At 39.5% G+C, this 18,157-nt stretch overlaps 1 protein-coding gene and 1 non-coding gene across 2 annotated transcripts in view; both read left to right on the forward strand.

The window, feature by feature from the left end:
* TRAPPC11 (trafficking protein particle complex subunit 11) overlaps positions 1 to 16,115 on the forward strand; it is a 53,223-nt gene extending 37,108 nt beyond the window's left edge. Inside the window, exons 24-30 of the mRNA XM_054485191.2 lie at positions 987 to 1,052; positions 1,164 to 1,320; positions 5,192 to 5,303; positions 8,441 to 8,532; positions 10,263 to 10,396; positions 11,857 to 12,024; positions 15,126 to 16,115. Coding sequence (XP_054341166.1) covers positions 987 to 1,052; positions 1,164 to 1,320; positions 5,192 to 5,303; positions 8,441 to 8,532; positions 10,263 to 10,396; positions 11,857 to 12,024; positions 15,126 to 15,170 — 774 coding nt within the window. The 3' untranslated portion in view covers positions 15,171 to 16,115. The remainder of the gene's footprint in view (positions 1 to 986; positions 1,053 to 1,163; positions 1,321 to 5,191; positions 5,304 to 8,440; positions 8,533 to 10,262; positions 10,397 to 11,856; positions 12,025 to 15,125) is intronic.
* LOC129035925 (U6 spliceosomal RNA) lies at positions 9,393 to 9,494 on the forward strand. Its single transcript, XR_008502412.1, has one exon. It is a non-coding gene; the product is annotated as a U6 spliceosomal RNA (small nuclear RNA).
* Positions 16,116 to 18,157: the final 2,042 nt, after the last annotated feature.

Raw genomic sequence — 18,157 nt, forward strand, 5'->3', positions numbered from 1 at the left:
GTAACGGACTACAGGTGTGCACCACCACACTCAGCAAATTTTTTATATTTTTGGTAGAGACAGGGTTGTGCCATATTGCTCAGGCTGGTCTTGAACTCCTGAGCTCAAGCAAATTTGTCCACCTCAGCCTCCCAAAGCTGGGATTACAGGTGTGAGCCACCGTGCCCATCCCCCATTGTTTTTCTAACAGACTCTTTTAGAAAGGAGATGTACCATGTTGGTTAAGAGTGTAGGCTCCATGACCTCATCTTAAAGTGGCAATCATAATAGCACTTGTTTCTGTGTGTGATTATGAACGTTACATAATACATGTATACGGATGATAGCAGTGTCTGTCACATTACATTATTATTATCTTTCTTATTAGTCATTTTGAGTTGAGGTGTAGTAAGAACTGAGACAAAAGGAAGACCCTAGCTTTGTGGAACATCTGATTCCTCCTCTGTAAAATGGTGATGATGCCTGCCCTGCCCACTTCATTAGATCCAGAGATAAATATTGTATAAGAAAACACTTTAGCCAGGTGCTGTGGTTCACTCCTGTAGTACCTGCACTTTGGGGTTCTGAGGCAAGAGGATCACTTGAGGCCAGGAGTTCAAGACTAGCCTAGCAACAGAGCAAGTCCCCATCTCTAAAAAAATAAAATATGGTAGCCGGGCATGGTAGTGTGCGCCTGTAGTCCCAGCTACTCAGGAAGATCACTTGAGCCCAGGTGTTCAAGGCTGCAGTGATCTGTGATGGTGCCACTGTCCTCCATCCTGGTTGCCAGAGTGAGACCCTGTCTCCAAAAAAAAAAAAAAAAAAAAAAAATAGTACTGAGTTCTCTCGACACAGATTTTTACAAATGTTATCTAAAAGAAAGGCCTTTACTTCTTAGTATGTATAATTTGGGATTATTTATTGATCAGTGATAGATTGTGTTTTTTAAAACTTTATATAAAAAGATTTAGAAAATCCATGACTGTGCCGTTTACATTTTCTTGCAGGATGAAACTGTGACAATTGAAACGGTCTTTCCATTTGATGTTGCCGTTAAATTTGTTTCTACCAAGGTATGTTTCTTTGAGGCATACTAGAAATCATTTAGGTTATAAAAATGGACTGAAATGATAAAATGAATTAAGGTAATTCCCAACAGACCTTTTATCTTCATTCGTTGACAGTTTGAGCACCTGGAAAGGGTTTATGCTGACATCCCCTTTCTGTTGATGACGGACCTCTTAAGTGCCTCACCCTGGGCCCTCACTATTGTTTCCAGTGAGCTCCAGCTTGCTCCATCCATGACCACAGTGGACCAGCTCGAGTCTCAAGTGGACAATGGTGAGTCTTTGGTTCATTCTCACTTAGAGCAGGAGAATTGTGTGCATGCGTGTGTGTGTATAAGCTGGCAATGGAAGAGTTAATTAGCTTTTTGCTAAGTGAGGGAACTTGAGACCTGCACTCGTGAAAGCAAATGCATATGGAATTAAGGTGGAATTAGTGTCATTTATAACACCATTTGCTTGAGTATATCTGATTTTAAAAGGTCAGACTTTTTTCCTACTCTAAAGAAGTTATACTTTGAAAATGTACTTCACAAAAAGAATTCTTTTTTCATTTTTGAACTTTTTAAAGATTTTTTTTTCATTAACTCTTAATGTTTACTGTTTTTCATAACTTGAAGTGAGAAAAGGTATTTATTAAAGAAACTTTGGAAAATATAGAAAAATAGAAGTTACATTTTCTGGGTCACCCTACTAAAACAATTTGTAAGACTGATTCAAATCCAGGACAACACCTTTCTGGTTTTAAAAAGTACTAATAATATCTTTTGCTTTCAGAATGTCTTCATGAGTTTTTTTTCATCTCTCCTTGAAACTCGGTTTTCTCTTGTGTGTTTGGAAATCATTGTCTCTGTCCTACTTTGTTTTTCTGTCTCCTTCCCTTTTTCCTTATTGTCCTTATTGTGCTAATTGGGAATAATGAGCTCTAGGGTCAGACTGAACTAGATTCAGTTCTCAGCCTTACAACTTGCTCTTTCGTGAACTTGGATGGTTCCTTTCATCACTTCTTAGAGTCAAAGAGGATGATGTATGTGAAATAATTAAGTAATATATATGAGAAAATATGAAATAGCTCAGTGCTCATTTTCTAACAGCTCAATAAAAGGTGGTTATTTGTCCATTCTTGCTGATTCCTTTTCTTTCAGTGTTGGTCATTTCCAGTATCCTGACGTTGGTTCTCTTATTCTTTGTCTACAAGTCTTCAGCTGCCACATGACCTTAGGCTGCCTGCATTCCCTTGTCCAGTTGTGGGGGTTGTCTGGTTGGAAGCATTGTTGTACGTACACTTGATCCAAGCTGGAAACTGCAGAGAAAAAGTACACTCCTTCACACGCACATCCATCCTTCACACCCACATCCAAACATTTTTTTAATCCAGCTTTTCATCTCCATTCTCAGTGCCATCCTCACCATTTCTCTCACCTGGTCTATAGGAGTAGGTCCTTAACTGTTTTCTTCCTTGGCAGTCATTCTCTTCCCTATCCTGCCTTTCATATTGCCGCTAGACTTTGTGACACACTGGACCTCACCTGGTCAGGCTCTGGCTGACCATCCCAGCTGCCTCTACCCCAGGCTGTCTGCTGCCCTTTGCTCTCTCCCAGGTTTCAACCAAGACAAACTTAGGGCATTCGTCCAACATTGCCCCCAGCTACTTTTGAACATATCTTTGGAACTTTTGTCTAAAACCTTTATCTTTTTCAACCTGTTGAACTCTGGCTTGCTCTTCAGGGCTCTTGTAAACTTGAACTTCTTGTTTCTCCCAAGCAGGACTAAGTACTCTACCTTCTTTATTCCCATGGTGTTTTGTACACACCTACATTGTAACACTTACCATATTATATTGCAATTTCTTAATTGTAAATATGGCTCCCTTACTAGACTGTGTGTTCCCTTAGAACCTCAGTTGTGTCTTATTCATCTTCATATCACTAGCATCATAGTATTAGCTAATAAGTGTTTACTAAATTAAGGAATAATCTCTGGCTTGAACTTCTAGTATATTAGTTTCTTACTGCTGCTGTAACAAACGACCACAAAGTTAGTGGCTTAAAATGACACAGATTCAACTATATTAAAGTTCTACAGGTTAGAAGGCCAAAAAACAAGGTGTCAGCCTGGTTGCGTTCCTTCTGGAGACTCTCAGGGAAAATCTATTTCTTTGCCTTCTCCAGCTTCTAGAGGCTACCTGCACTCCTCCGCATGTGGCTCCTTCCTCTGTCTTCAAAACCAGCAGGTAGCACTTCTTTGTCACAAATTGACCCTAATGTTAATTGTTTTTTGTTTTTTGTTTTTTTTGAGACAGAGTCTCTGTCACCCAGGCTGGAGTGCAGTGGCACGATCTCGGCTCACTGCAAGCTCTGCCTCCCGGGTTCACACCATTCTCCTGCCTCAGCCTCTCCGAGTAGCTGGGACTACAGGCGCCCACCACCACACCCGGCTAATTTTTTGTATTTTTAGTAGAGACAGGGTTTCACCGTGGTCTCGATCTCCTGACCTCGTGATCCACCCATCTCGGCCTCTCAAAGTGCTGGGATTACAAGCGTGAGCCACCACGCCCGGCCAATGTTAATTGTTAATAAACATTGTGATCATTTTATTTAACTTCTTACAATTAAGAAGAACTTTGGTAGAGTTTAATATGAATGGCCCAGGTTTTTAAAAAGATGATCTCTAGAGGCTCAAATTGATGTGTATTTTATTTACTGGGCTACAATATTATTTCCAAGTCTCTAACATTACGTAAAAATACTTAATTAAAGCAAAGGTTGATCCAGCTTTTCTCCCCTTCACTGCTGTTATCTGTCCACAATCAGACCTCCATTAATCTGTCACAACCGTCTTCATTAGAAAACCATAAAAATAGCCTAATGTTTAGAAACTTTGTTGTTGTTATTCCTTCGGAGTTTCACTCACAGATTGCTAAAATTGCCGTTAAATAAGTACTGTTGCCTGCTTGCATTTGAAGCTGAGGCATTGCAGGCTCTGGAGAGCTGAAAGGTGGAGAAGACTTGGTTTGAATGGGCACTTATCTTGTCATCAGGGAATTTGCTATAAAATTGGCAGGAGGAAAGCATTCTTGCACAGAGGTGAATGGCCATGTGAGGCAATAGTGAGGCGGTATAAGTGCTATTAGTAATACAGGCTGAGTATCTCTTACCTGAAGTACTTGGTACTAGAAGTGTTCAGATTTCGGATTTTTCAGATTTTGGAATATTTACATTATACTTAGTGGGTGAGCATCCCTCATCTAAAAATCTGAAATCTGAAATGCTTTAAAGAACATTTCCTCTTTTAAAAAAAATTTTATTTTCATTTTGGAGCCAAGGTCTCACCCTGTCACCTGGGCTGGAGTGCAGTGGCAGGATCGTGGCTCACTATAGCCTCGGACTCCTGGGCTCAAGCTATTCTCCCACCTCAGCCTCCCAAGTAGCTAGGACCACAGGTGCACGCCACCACACCTGGCTAATTTTTAAATTATTTATAGGGACGAGATCTCCCTGTGTTGCCCAGGCTGGTCTCAAACTCCTGGAGCTCAAGCAGTCCTCCCACCTTGGCCTCCCTAAGTGAGATTACAGGTGTGAGCCACCACACCTGGATGCAGTTCCTTTTAGAAAAACCTTTGCGTGTCATGTTGGCACTCAAAACATTTCAGATTTTGAAGCATTTTGGTTTCAGATTTTTAGATCAGGGATGGTCAACCTGTATATGTTTACTCAGAGAAAGCCACAATTTTCTGGAATGATATTTTGAGTACTTTAAGAGTAACTGAAATTTTCTATTTTCTTTTTCTCTACCCCAAAGTGTTTACTTTGGAGGCATGAAATAATTTGGAAAAAGAAAAACAATCACCATAAGATATTGATTCTGTCTCTAAGCTTTTTGCATTCATTAGTTTCCATAGGACTTTCTTGCAGATATACAGATGCCTCATTGGATTTTACTGTGATGGAATATTGATACATTAGCAAAAACAGTGGACTTTGTGACCTTGAAAAAGTCATTTAACATCTCTGAACCCTACTTTCTAAGTCTCTACAAGTAATATATAGTGGGTGAGGTGTTCTTTCTTTGTTCTGTTACTTGGATGTGAAACTCTGCTTTCGTAGATGAAACCATTGCATAAGGAGTATAAAGACTTTTCCCTGTAGTTATCTTACAGACTGGAGAGAGTGCTAGTGAATGCTTTTGTCTTCAATGCCCATCTCTTGGAAATGTTGAAGGTGGAGTAGCAACCGGGCATTATATTATCTCTTGGAAACGGTAAGAATTATGTCAATCCTGTCTTTTCTTCAATGTCTTTGTTATTCTGATACCTTTATTATTCATCTTTGTCACTTAATATTTGAGAGTTTCTGTCATTCTGAAGAGCAGAAGTCACGTGGATATGAACACAAACCTGAAAAAGATAATTAAAGCTGAATTTGTGCTTGTCGTAATTTGTGACTTATATGCTATTAAAATTTTAGCCAAACTAAATCTGTACACAAAGCGTGTATGTATAAGAATGTTCATGGGCTGGGCGCAGTGGCTCACACCTGTAATCCCAGCACTTTCGTAGACCTAGGTGGGAGGATCGCTGGAGCTCAGGAGTTCGAGACCAGCCTGGGCAACATGGTGAAACCCTGTCTCTACAAAAAATACAAAAATTAGCTGGGCTTGTTGATGCACATCTGCAGTCCCAGCTACTCAGGAGGCTGAGGTGGGAGGATGACTTGAGCTCAAAAAGTGGAGGTTTCAGTGAGCTGAGATTGTGCCACTGCACTCTAGCCTGGGCAACAGAGCGAGACCCTGTTTAAAAAAAAAAAAAGTTCATAGCAGCATTGATTGTAATAGGAAAAAAATCGGGGGAAAAAACGTAAATGCCCATCAGTAGAAAAGAGAATAAATTGTGGCACGTTCGTACAGTGGAATACTATATTTCAGTGAAATGAATGAACCAGAGCTACACCATCAACATCTTAAGGTAAAGTGAACAAAGCAAGCTACTCATGAGAATATGAATAAATTGCATTTATATGTCATTGAAAAACATGCTATGTATTTCTTAGGACTACATGCATAATTTGGAAAAGTGTAAAATACATAGGAATGATAAATACCCAATTCATGATAGTGGTTACCTTTGGGATGGGGGGATACAAGCAGGAAGGGCTCTGCAGGAAGATTCAATTGTATCGTTGTAATTTCTTTCTTAGACTGGGAAGTAGATAAATGATATTCATGTGTTATCCTGTTGGTGAGGCTTAGTTATTTTCAGAAATTTTAAAACAGGGAATAAAATGTATTACTTAAAAATGAGAAAGGAATCAGAAGATATTAGTTTATACAACTCAGAGTAATGAGTAGGAAGATCTGAATGTTATGGCTGTCATGAAAAAGTTATAAATTATCAAAATTGACTAAAGGAAAAATTTTTTAACCTAAAAAACCAGTAACTGGAGGAAATTCATGAAATTGCCTTCAAAGAATATATGTTTAGTATATGTAATTACATGGTATGATTTATTGTTTTCATGTTATAAATTATATGCAAAGCATAGAACAAGAAGGAAAATTCCCTGGGTTTGTTCATGAAGAGCACCCATACCTAAACCTGACAAAGGCAGAAAATAAAAAAGACAACTGTAGGCCAGCAGTTCTCAAACTTTTTGGTCTCAAGACTCCTTTACACTTTGAAAAATCAGTGAGAACCCTAAGCAGCTTATTTATGTGAGTTATATGCATAAATATTTACCATGTTGGAAACTAAAGCAGAAACTTTTTAAGAATGGAGAAATACGTAATTTTACTAAGAAGTAAATAAACTTGTCTTTCTTTTCTCCATTCCTGAATTTACCATATTGATGTTTAGTTTTATTTTTTTGTTTGTAGGTGTCAAAATAGCATTTTAAAGGCACTGCTGAATTATTCCATCATACTACAGTATGAATTTGTGCTTGTCATAATTTGTGACTTATATGCTATTGAAATTTTAGCCAAACTAAATCTGTACACAAAGGGTTTATGTATAAGAATGTTCATGGGCTGGGCGCAGTGGCTCACACCTGTAATCCCAGCACTTTCGTAGACCTAGGTGGGAGGATCGCTGGAGCTCAGGAGGTATATTCATTTCTTATTGATGAGGGCTTAGATGCTTTGCCTGTTGCTTTTGCTCTGTGATAGTTTACACATCATGTCAGCTGCTCCACCCTTAGGCTCAAAAGGGATTTCCCTGGCACCACCCCTGTAGTTCCCACTTTAGCTGTACCACAGAGAAAATATTTAACAGTTTCATAATGTTACTTCAGCTCCATAAATTTTGGAACACCACTATGTTTGTTGATGGTAAAATACTTTTAGTGCTTCAGTTTCTACTATATATGTGTAGTGAGTTACAATAGTGCTCTTCAAAGTGGTCTGGGGTCCACCTGTAAACCATCCTCAGTGAGTTAAGGAATTTATGTCATGATGTAAATCACTGCACTGTTCCTGAATTGAGAAAGTCTTGCTATCAAAACACTGTATTAAATCGTGTGCATCATGATTGACAGTCTGACACACCTCCTGACTTATCCCCCACTGGTAACACACAGCAGCCCTGGGTTATAACAGTTTGTTAATTGGAAATACCCAGAAGTGTGATTTTAAAAGCTCTTAACTTCACAAAATATTTCCATTAATAATGTTTTGGGAGGCCTGGTGCGGTGGCTCATGCCTGTAATCCCAGCACTTTGGGAGGCTGAGGCAGATGGATCACCTGAGGTCAGGAGTTTGAGACCAGTCTGGCCAACATGGCAAAACCTCGTCTCTGCTAAAAATACAAAAATTAGCTGGGCGTGGTGTAATCCCAGCTACTCGGGAGGCTGAGGCAGGAGAATCACTTGAACCCAGGAGGCGGAGGTTGCAGTGAGCCAAGATTGCACCATTGCAGTCCAGCCTGGGTGAGAGAGTGAGACTGTCTCAAAAAAAAAAAAAAATTGGTCAGGCGCATGCCTGTAATCCCGGCACTTTGAGAGGCTGAGGTGGGCGGATCACAAGGTCAGGAGATCAAGACCATCCTAGCTAACACGGTGAAACACCATCTCTACTAAAAATACAAAAAATTAGCCAGGCGTGGTGGTGGGCACCTGTAGTTCCAGCTACTCGAGAGGCTGAGGCAGGAGAATGGTGTAAACCTGGGAGGCAGAGCTTGCAGTGAGCCGAGATTGCGCCACTGTGCTACAGCCTGGGCAACAGAGCGAGACTCTGTCTCAAAGAAAAAAAAAAAATAATAATAATAATATTTTGGGAAATGGATAAGTAACATATTTCCTTTGAAACTAGTTGGTGAATACATGTTTCCTGTTTTTGATGAACTTCTTTCATAGTTTAAAAAGATGTTTAAACAGAGTTTAAAAAGATGACCTCTTCTGCTGCAGGACCTCAGCAATGGAGAATATCCCCGTCATCACAACTGTCATCACTCTGCCGCACGTGATTGTGGAGAATATCCCTCTCCATGTGAATGCAGGTAGCGGAATTCAAATTTTACTTGATAAGAAGGACCCAATAATAATAGTTATTTTAACCTCTAAGAGTTTAGTTATTTTAACATTCTATTATGAAAGTTTTTCAACATTTGTAAAAGTAGCTTATGGCCAATCTTGTTTCCTCTCTACTTCTACACACTCCTCCTACCCCTGTTATTTTGGAACAAATCCCTAAATACAAAGCCATAAATACTTTCATATGCCTGTTTTAAAAATAATGGCTATTTTAAAAAATATAATTACAGTACCATTATCACGACTTTAAAAATTAGCAGTAATGTCTTAATGTCATCAAATTCCAATGTTGAAATTTTTCTAGTTAACTCTGGATGTTTTTTCAGTTTATTTTGAGGATTATACACTGCAACTGATGGATAAGTCTTATACTATCCTATAACCTATAGGTAGGCAGGTAGGCTGACTACCTCTCCCTCCCCCATACCTTCTCTCCTCTCCCCACCCACCATTAACCCCTGCATCACCTCTTCCAGTACCACTTTCTCTACCACTTTGTCCATCTCCTCCCTCCCCGCATCTCTTCCTTGCTGAAGAAACTAAGTCATTTGTCCTATAGAGTTTCCTACAGCCTGGATTTCGGAGATTACATGGTGCTGTTTTTAAATGTTTCTGTGTCCCTATAAATTGGCAGCCTGTCTGTAGGCTTGATCAGATTCAGGGTCAAGTTTTTGGCAAGAATACTTCATAGTGTGTGTGCTCCCACCAGGAGTTAGGTAACATCTGTCCATCATTCTTTCTTTACTGGAATACTTTATCAAGAGAAACTTCCCTTTATCAACTGTTTGGTTATCCTAATGTCTATAATTTGAAAAAACTGTTTATAGTGCTCACTTCAACAGCATATATGTAAAATGGGAACGGTGCAGAGATGAGCATGGCCCTATGCAAGGATGACACCCAAATTCATGAAACCTTCCATGTTTTTGTATCCTAGGAAAAATAAAATGGCAGAACTGCCAGAACACGCACACACACACACACACACACACCAAACAACAGTGTATCCACAAATGAATGAATGAAAGTTTTACTTATAACTTCACTGAAACACAGCTTTTGCTTATTCTAGTTTAGGAACCATGATTGATATTTTGGGAAATCTTTTATGGATTTAAGAAATGATCCCTAGCTGGGCGCGGTGGCTCACGCCTGTAATCCCAGCATTTTGGGAGGCCGAGGCGGGTGGATCACGAGGTCAGGAGATTGAGACCATCCTAGCTAACACGGTGAAACCCCGTCTCTATTAAAAATGCAAAAAATTAGCCGGACACGGTGGCAGGCACCTGTAGTCCCAGCTACTCGGGAGGCTGAGGCAGGAGAATGGCGTGAACCTGGGAGGCAGAGCTTGCAGTGAGCCGAGATAGCGCCACTGCACTCCAGCCTGGGCGAAAGAGCGAGACTCTGCCTCAAAAAAAAAAAAAAAGAAAAGAAATTATCCCTAAAATATAATTCAGTTCCTGATAGCCAAGACCCTGTCTAGGCCAGTCATTTTTAGAAGGACACTTATTTCCTTAGCCTGTTTTATCATAATCTTATTGCTGTTGTCCAAAGAATTTTCTTATCTGGCAAGAGTACAGTAACATCATTACTTTAAATGATACTATGTCCATAGAATGAGATTCATTTACAAAACGAAGCCATAAGTGGGGAGCTGTTTTTTAAACCAAGAGAAATGTGTCATCTTTCTCTGTAGATCTGCCATCATTTGGGCGTGTCAGAGAGTCCTTGCCTGTCAAGTATCACCTACAGAATAAGACCGACTTAGTTCAAGATGTAGAAATTTCTGTGGAGCCCAGTGATGCCTTCATGTTCTCAGGTCTCAAACAGGTACAGGCCATATCTTGTGATGCTTATGTTGACACAAAAGTGTGCCAGGAAACGGAGAGCTGTACCTTTAGTTTTTATGAATGAACTGAGTAAAGCTGACTGTGGTCCCTGTTGTTTTGGTAATAGTGAATTTTTAAGCACCTTAAGTACAGCTACCTATAAAGGTGGGTTACCCTTGTCACATCATTGAGATCAGACATGTGGGTTCTTCTTATAAAACAGAAGTCCACAAATCCTTGGACTATATTATAATATGTTATAATTCCTGGAAAACTTAAAAATGTCCCCTTATTAGTGATGAGTGTGTGTGTTTATGTGTATGTGTGTGTGTGAGGCCTGGAGACTTCACTGTCCTAATGTTAACAGCCCATTTTTCTATCAGTGAAGTTTCATAGAAATTTTGATTTTGCGTAGAATATACTTAACCTTTTGTGTGTTTAGATACAATTTTGTTTCTATACTTTAAATTATCTAGATTTTTTTATTTGTTCAGTCAAATCAGAGTTGGAAAAGTTCATCAAGTTTTTAAATGAGCAAACAAAATACCCAGGCAAAACCATGCTTCAGTGAGAGTCCTGTCCTCCACTGTCAGAGGGATAACAGAGATGCCCCTCCAAAGTCAGGAAATACTTTTTAATTAACAAGGGCATAATTAGAGAACAAATGTGTCTTAACACCTGGAAGTGTCTATCCTGACTAATCAACTGCTCTGCATATTCTGAGTGCTGTGTTTGTTGTTAAATGCAAAATAGAATTTTATACGAAATATGCTGTATGTTCAGGTCTGTTTTATATTTATAATATACAGTATTAAATATACCAACTATAATATTGACAAATGAGTAAGCTTTTTTCTTGAGTGTCTTGATTTTTTCCGGTGTTGACTTATATAAATCGTAGGAAATATAAAGATGCTAAAATCTTACCAGTTTGTATACTTCTTAAAAGTATTGTCAAAGATTTTCAAAACATCTTTTTTTTTCCTCCTGCAGTTACTTAACACAAAGGTAAAATCCTTAAAACAAAACAAACTACTAAATAAATTAGAAAGAACTAATTTGTCTTGTATTGACATAATGTCTACAAGTAGATACTCTTTTTACAAATTATCCCTTTACATATTGTGAACATAAAAACTACCTGAGCTAAGACAGAGAAAATATTCACCTGCCTTGAGTTCTCATTCTTTAGGAGGTATAAGTTACCCATTGTAGGTCTTGGTAGAAACCGAGAAATCTTGCCTATATTTTTTACACATTTCCTGTCTGCCGTGTCCTAAACTTTATACTAATTCAGCCCTACACTTTGGAATCTGTTTGGAAGATGGACTAGGAGAGAGTGAATATTTCAGTAGAAGGATTTGGTTATCCAATCTTTTGTAAATAATTGAGGGTAACAACATATAGATATTGCACATATGTGTATTTGATTATCTTTCTCTGTGACTTTTTATGATGCAGATTCGATTACGTATCCTCCCCGGCACGGAGCAGGAAATGCTATATAATTTCTATCCTCTGATGGCCGGATACCAGCAGCTGCCGTCTCTCAACATCAACTTGCTTAGATTTCCTAACTTCACAAATCAGCTGCTCAGGCGTTTTATACCTACCAGTATTTTTGTCAAGGTAAAGCTTAGCAATTTTCTGCTTTTTAAATTCAAAGTCTTAAAAACAAACAGACTTCTTTTTCATGTAAACTTCACTGAACAGTATTTTGAGACCAACAGTGATAGTTTTGCCTTTTATTATATGTATTTGGCAGTATTGCTGTTCATTTCTATAGTTACTTATAGTAGTTCCAGCTACTTGGGAGGCTGAGGCAGGAGAATTGCTTGAACCCAGGAGGCAGAGCTTGCAGTGAGTGGAGATTGTGCCACTGCACTCCAGCCTGGGCAACAGAGCGAGACACTGTCTCAAAATAAATAAATTGTAAAAGAAAAATCTCATAATTTTGGATATCCTTGTGTTTAAACAGTGGCTTTTTAAACATTTTCACCAGATCCCTTCAGTCTAAAGACACTTCCATTGGCCCCACACTCTCCTGGTGAAGTCATTCTGCAGGGGACGAGTCTCATGACTGGGTGGGGGAACAGAGGGGAACAGGTGGCCTCCATAATGTCCCTTTAGCTGTTAGACTTTTTGAAGTTTGCTATTTTTAAACTTAGAAGTACTGTTTGAATCACTCAGATGTATGTAGACTTGATTATATTCTAGCTGCACAGAAATAGCTTGTTTGAAATACTAGAGTAACTAATACTGAAAAGGAGAGATTTTTGGTCCCATCAATTATTCTCTTTCATTCCTTTCTCTGGTGCTCAGGAGACCCAAACCTAATCCCAACTAATGCTAGTTCAGTCTTTTGATTTTCTCTCAAGGTAAACCTCTTCTGGGTAGTGTTTAAATTCACAAGGAAAGGTTCCAGAAAATAAACATTTTTTTTTTGGAGACAGGGAGACAGAGTCTTGCTCTGTCCCCCAGGCTGGAGTGCAGTGGCGCGATGTCTGCTCACTGCAAGCTCCGCCTCCCGGGTTCACGCCATTCTCCTGCCTCAGCCTCCCGAGTAGCTGGGACGACAGGCGCCCGCCACCACGCCCGGCTAATTTTTTGTATTTTTAGTAGAGACAGGATTTCACCATGTTAGCCAGGATGATCTCGATCTCCTGACCTCGTGATCCGTCCGCCTCAGCCTCCCAAAGTGCTGGGATTACAGGCGTGAGCTACAACGCCTAACATTTTTAACATGACTAGCATGCCCTTTTTAACTGCAGGGATCCTTTTCTGAGTACAGCTACCACCTTCTAGCAACTTGACTGCTGCCAAAAATGTTCACCGGACTCCGCAGAGCCAGCTCTTTTATCAGTAGGGAAAATTTATAATTAAAAATTTTTGGCCAGGCGAGGTGGCTCATGCCTGTAATCCCAGCACTTTGGGAGGCCAAGGCGGGCGGATCACCTGAGGTCAGGAGTTCAAGACCAGCCTAGTTAACATGGTGAAACCCCATCTCTAGTAAAAATACAAAAATTAGCCGGGTGTAGTGGTGGACGCCTGCAATCCCAGCTGCTTGGGAGGCCGAGGCAGGAGAATTGCTTGAACCTGGAAGACAGAGGTTGCAGTGAGCTGAGACCATGCCATTGCACTCCAGCCTGGGCAACAGAGTGAGATGCTGTCTCAGAAAAAAAAATCGCCATTCCACAGTGTATATATAGTGTACATATTTCAGAACATCATGTTGTATACCGTAAATGTCTACAATTTTTTTTTTTTATTTGTCACACTAAGGACAGTGGCTGAGGATTACCCTTTCCCACTTATTGGACAATCACTGACTAAAATTTTAGGTCCCAGTGCACCTGTATTAAACTTTAGTGCTATGCTGTCCGGTGTAGCCCCTAGCCACATGTGGCTATTGAGATTTCAGTTTAAATTAAATTTGCTTGGTTACACTGCCACACTTCAAGTGCTCAATAGATAAATGTGACTAGCAACTGCCATACCAGACAGTGACGTCCTAGGCAAGGATAAATCCATACTTTTCTTCCTTTGAATAAAAGACTTTGGTTTTCTAATTGTATGATGCACTCATTTTTTGCTCCTGCTTGTAAAAGCTACATTTGGCAGGGATTTCACTAGCTTGAGCCATGATTTTGTTTCTAAAATTGAGCAGCTTCCATCAGTACTAAAAAAAGTCAAGAATCAAGGATCGGGAACCTATTTCACTCACTCCATTCCTGCCGCGAATGTCTGGAAGCTATACTTAGCTATGTGTATGCATGTATGTACACACACACCGCTATGTACATCTGAACAACCACAGCAGCAACAGACTGAACGCAGGAGTGCTGTCTTCACTGCCTCGGGAATTCCTCAGAATCTTTCTGCTTAAAGCAAGTCACTTTTCATTGTGGACACTCTTCTGTTTCATTTCCTGGTCATCCTTCTCCTGCTTTCCCCACAAAGGTCCGCTGTTGTGTATCTGTGTAATACAATAAAATTACCTGTAAGAGTTGTATTCTTTTAGCTACTAGCTATCCCTCTGGGATGTTGTTGACCTGCCAGAAATTTTACAACTAGAAACAGTTATGATACCTTTTATTCATTCTTAGTCTTGACTTTTCTGATGTGATGTTTTAAATTCTTTCAATCAGTGATCTTAGAGATAGGGCAGTTTTTGTTTTTATCTGCCACTTTTATCCTTGCAGCATGCATTGGAGTTCACTGCAGACACTTTTTCTCAAACAGGAGATTGGGCAACCTTGAGTCCCCAAAAGGAACTTACCTGTCAGCTCAGGCTCTGGGCCTGCTTAAAGCTTGAGACACAGGAGGGCCCTGAGCAAGAGAGAGAGAATAAAACTGTCAGTTAAGCAGGAATGATAAACAAGGTTCCGTTCCACATGTGGGAGATGGCCTGGCAATAGCTGCTGGAACGCAGGGTTGAGAGAGAAGTACTGGCAGAAGAGGATTCTTCGTGTGGAAGTGCAGAGTCAGCTGGTGATGCTACAGGAGAGGGCGGCTGCCGGCCTGTGCCGTGGCCGTCCCCAGGTGCAAGTGAAGGAAGAAAGAGGTGGGGTGAAAGGAGGAGAATCACCATATCACCATTTTTATTTTGATGCTTACACTCATTTATTCTGTTTTTGTAAAACAGTTTCAAGAATTTAAAAATTCTTCCAGTTAATAGAGCTTTTGTTATTATAACTTTGTAAACCCACTTTGTTTTTCCCACTTTAAAGCCACAGGGTCGACTCATGGATGATACCTCTATTGCTGCTGCATGATGTTCAAGACCGGCCCTTGGCTGTTGTTACAGAGACGTTGGGCAGAGCTATGCAGGTGTTTCATTGTGAACTCTAGCTTTGATCATGGTAAAAAGTTAGTCTTTTCTATTTTTTAATGGATGTTATACCAACTATTCAGAGGAACTCATACTTCAAAAATATTAGGAAAATCTGTCTTATAGTTTCTCTAATAAATATCTGAAATCTCAGTACAACATGAAAGGATGTCAGACCGTTGTTATTGCTGAAAGTCATTTGATGAATGGTAAATTCTACGAAAAGTAAGTGATTTGCATGTATAATATCAGGAAAATTAAGCATCCCAAGTATGACTGGACAAAGAGAGCAGATGCACCAGTGCCTGTGCCATAAAGTTCCGAATCCCCTATGTGTCTCTTTCAGAGCTGGCCAGACCGGAAATAAATCATTCTCATAAATTCAGTGTGTACTCAGAATACATACACAACAACATAGGGAGTTGTATGACTGATACAGAAAACTTCCAGAAAGTTTTAATCAAAGCAGTTTAATTAAGGTATCAAAAATGTCTTTGCTTACTATCAAAAAGTGTCAAATAGGTTCAGCTTGCTGCCAAAATATGGATCGTTTATGAAGCAGGTTCATATTTTAGAGGTGTTAATAAAATCCTCATCTGAAAAGATCCAAAGTGGAAGGATTTGATTATAAACATAATTTCCTGGACTGAAAGTTTTTGGAAAAGATGCACGGTCTGAGTCAGGCCTTTTGGTTATATTGTGCAGTTTCAAAAGAACTATTTAAAACTCTTGAAAACTCATGTAAATAAAAATCATAGGGTGAAAATTGTATTTGTTAAAATACCTTAATAATTTACAACGACCTGATTTCCCGGAAAATTGTATTATTCAAAAGGTGGAGGCATTGTAAAAAGGAAATAGTGATGTAAATAAACATGTTCTCTTTCAAGTATGCTTGTCTGTCTATATCTTATTTTGAGCTTGTTTGATTGCAGCTTCATGAAACAGCTTTTACGAAGAATACTGTTGCATGAGATGCAGTGGCAAGCACAGGATTGAAAATTGGGTTGTGTTCTAGAACTGGCTCTGCTAACATTAGGTGAGACTTGGACAGTGCTATCTCGGGAGGACATGAGCTCCCTGTTGTAACATGGCTTTTCAGGTAGAGGCCATGGAGCAAGACTCTAGAGTCCAGCTGTCTAGGATCAAATCCCTCCTGTGCTGCTTTTGTCTGGGTGACGTTGTTCAAGTTCCTTACCCTTTGTGTATCTCAGCGTTCTTGTACATAAGATGTAAATAACACCCATCTTATAGGCTTGTTATGAAGGATGATATAGATTCATACATGAGAAGAGCTTGGAACAGTGCCAGACCCAAAGTTACGTACGAGAGTGCTCAGCCAGTGTCATCTATATTTTTATGGGAAGGCTGAAGAGGGTATTCACTTTTCTACTGGAGAGGTCCATGTTATCAGAATTTGTTGATACATTTTACATAATTTACCACATATATGAGTATACACGTGTATGTAAATACATGAAACTATAAACAAGTTTCATAGAAGAATGCATTCTGTGTACTCTTACATATTTTGTATCCTACTCTGTTTTTTTAAAAAACATCCCTGGTTATAAACCTGATGAATTGATTTCATGACCCACTAATAGGATGTAAAGTGCAGTTTGAAAAATATTGGACCAAGATCTTGAAGGTGCTGTTGAATTCTAAGATGGTCTGATGCAGTGCTTACATAATAAGGATCCCATGTGTTAACACTGCCATTGTCAAACGAAGTACATGTTTGAACAGTGGGCCACTGACATGCACTTTAAAATGATCAACATGGATGGCAGTGGGATTTGTGTACCTGTGTGCGCTTCTGTATGGATATCAAACAGGTCTTTTTCTTCTTGATCTCTCTAAGAGTTGGCAATAGAGTAAGCCTTTCTCAACCAGGAATTCTCCCATATCACAAATTCTACTGTGAATATATTCTATCTACCTATTTTGAAACTGAAAATTTTGATTCAACAATACATGAAGTCATCATCTACCCTGGGTTCTAAACTCAGAACTGTTACAGTGTTGCAGGAGCTCTTCATTCACTGAGGCTCCAAGTATCAGGGAGGACCTCACCCTCTTTCTCCCTCTCTCTGCCAGCAGCCACGACCATCTGTCCCTCATGAGAATATCTGCCTTCTGTCTTTGTACGTTTGGTTCTCAACATTGCTGTCTGCCAGTGTTCGCACCATCCAGGGATACAGTTTTTTAAATAAAGTGTTATAAATTGTGGGGGAGGTGTGTATAAAAGTTTGACTCGTATACATGATGCGATAAGCACCAGTGGATAATCCAAATATTACCAAAAGGAGCATGCAGATGATAATGTCTTTGGGAAGGACAAAATTATTAATTTGCTTAATTTTATATTTTTGTGATCCTTCAACTTGCAAATTTGATCCCTTCAACTCAGTTTTCCTCATAATGTCTTTAGTTCTTTATCTTTGAATTCTTATGAGAATGAAGAGGTTTTACAGAGCATGGCTCTCCACGTTTTTCAAAATGTCTTCGCATTACTTGGAGATTCATTATTTTTGTTCGAATTCAGTCATTTCTTTCATGGACCATGTTATATTTCCACCCAGAATATAAAAAGCCCCCCAGTTGATACTCTGAAATAATAGCTGTGAAGAATTCCAAGCTGTAATTTCCATGTTGGTGTTGTAATGAGAAAGGGAGTGCTTTTAAGGAAAGGACAGCAAGCAGACAAGTGAAGTTCACCTTTTAATGGGGAGGGTCCATGCAGTCCCAGCAAATACCCTTCTGAAGCCTCTTCACCTGGCCTTAAAATTCAGAAGAGGCACCCAAAGTGTCCCAACTCAGTTTAAAAGTTAGACATGGGTTGCATTATTTAATGGTAGAGTGGATAAATAGCAGTGACAGTAATTTTCAAAGCAGTTACGTGCATGCAGCATTAGTAATTAGAGATGG

The sequence above is a fragment of the Pongo pygmaeus genome, chromosome 3 (genome assembly GCF_028885625.2).
Source record: "Pongo pygmaeus isolate AG05252 chromosome 3, NHGRI_mPonPyg2-v2.0_pri, whole genome shotgun sequence".
NCBI lineage: Eukaryota > Metazoa > Chordata > Mammalia > Primates > Hominidae > Pongo > Pongo pygmaeus.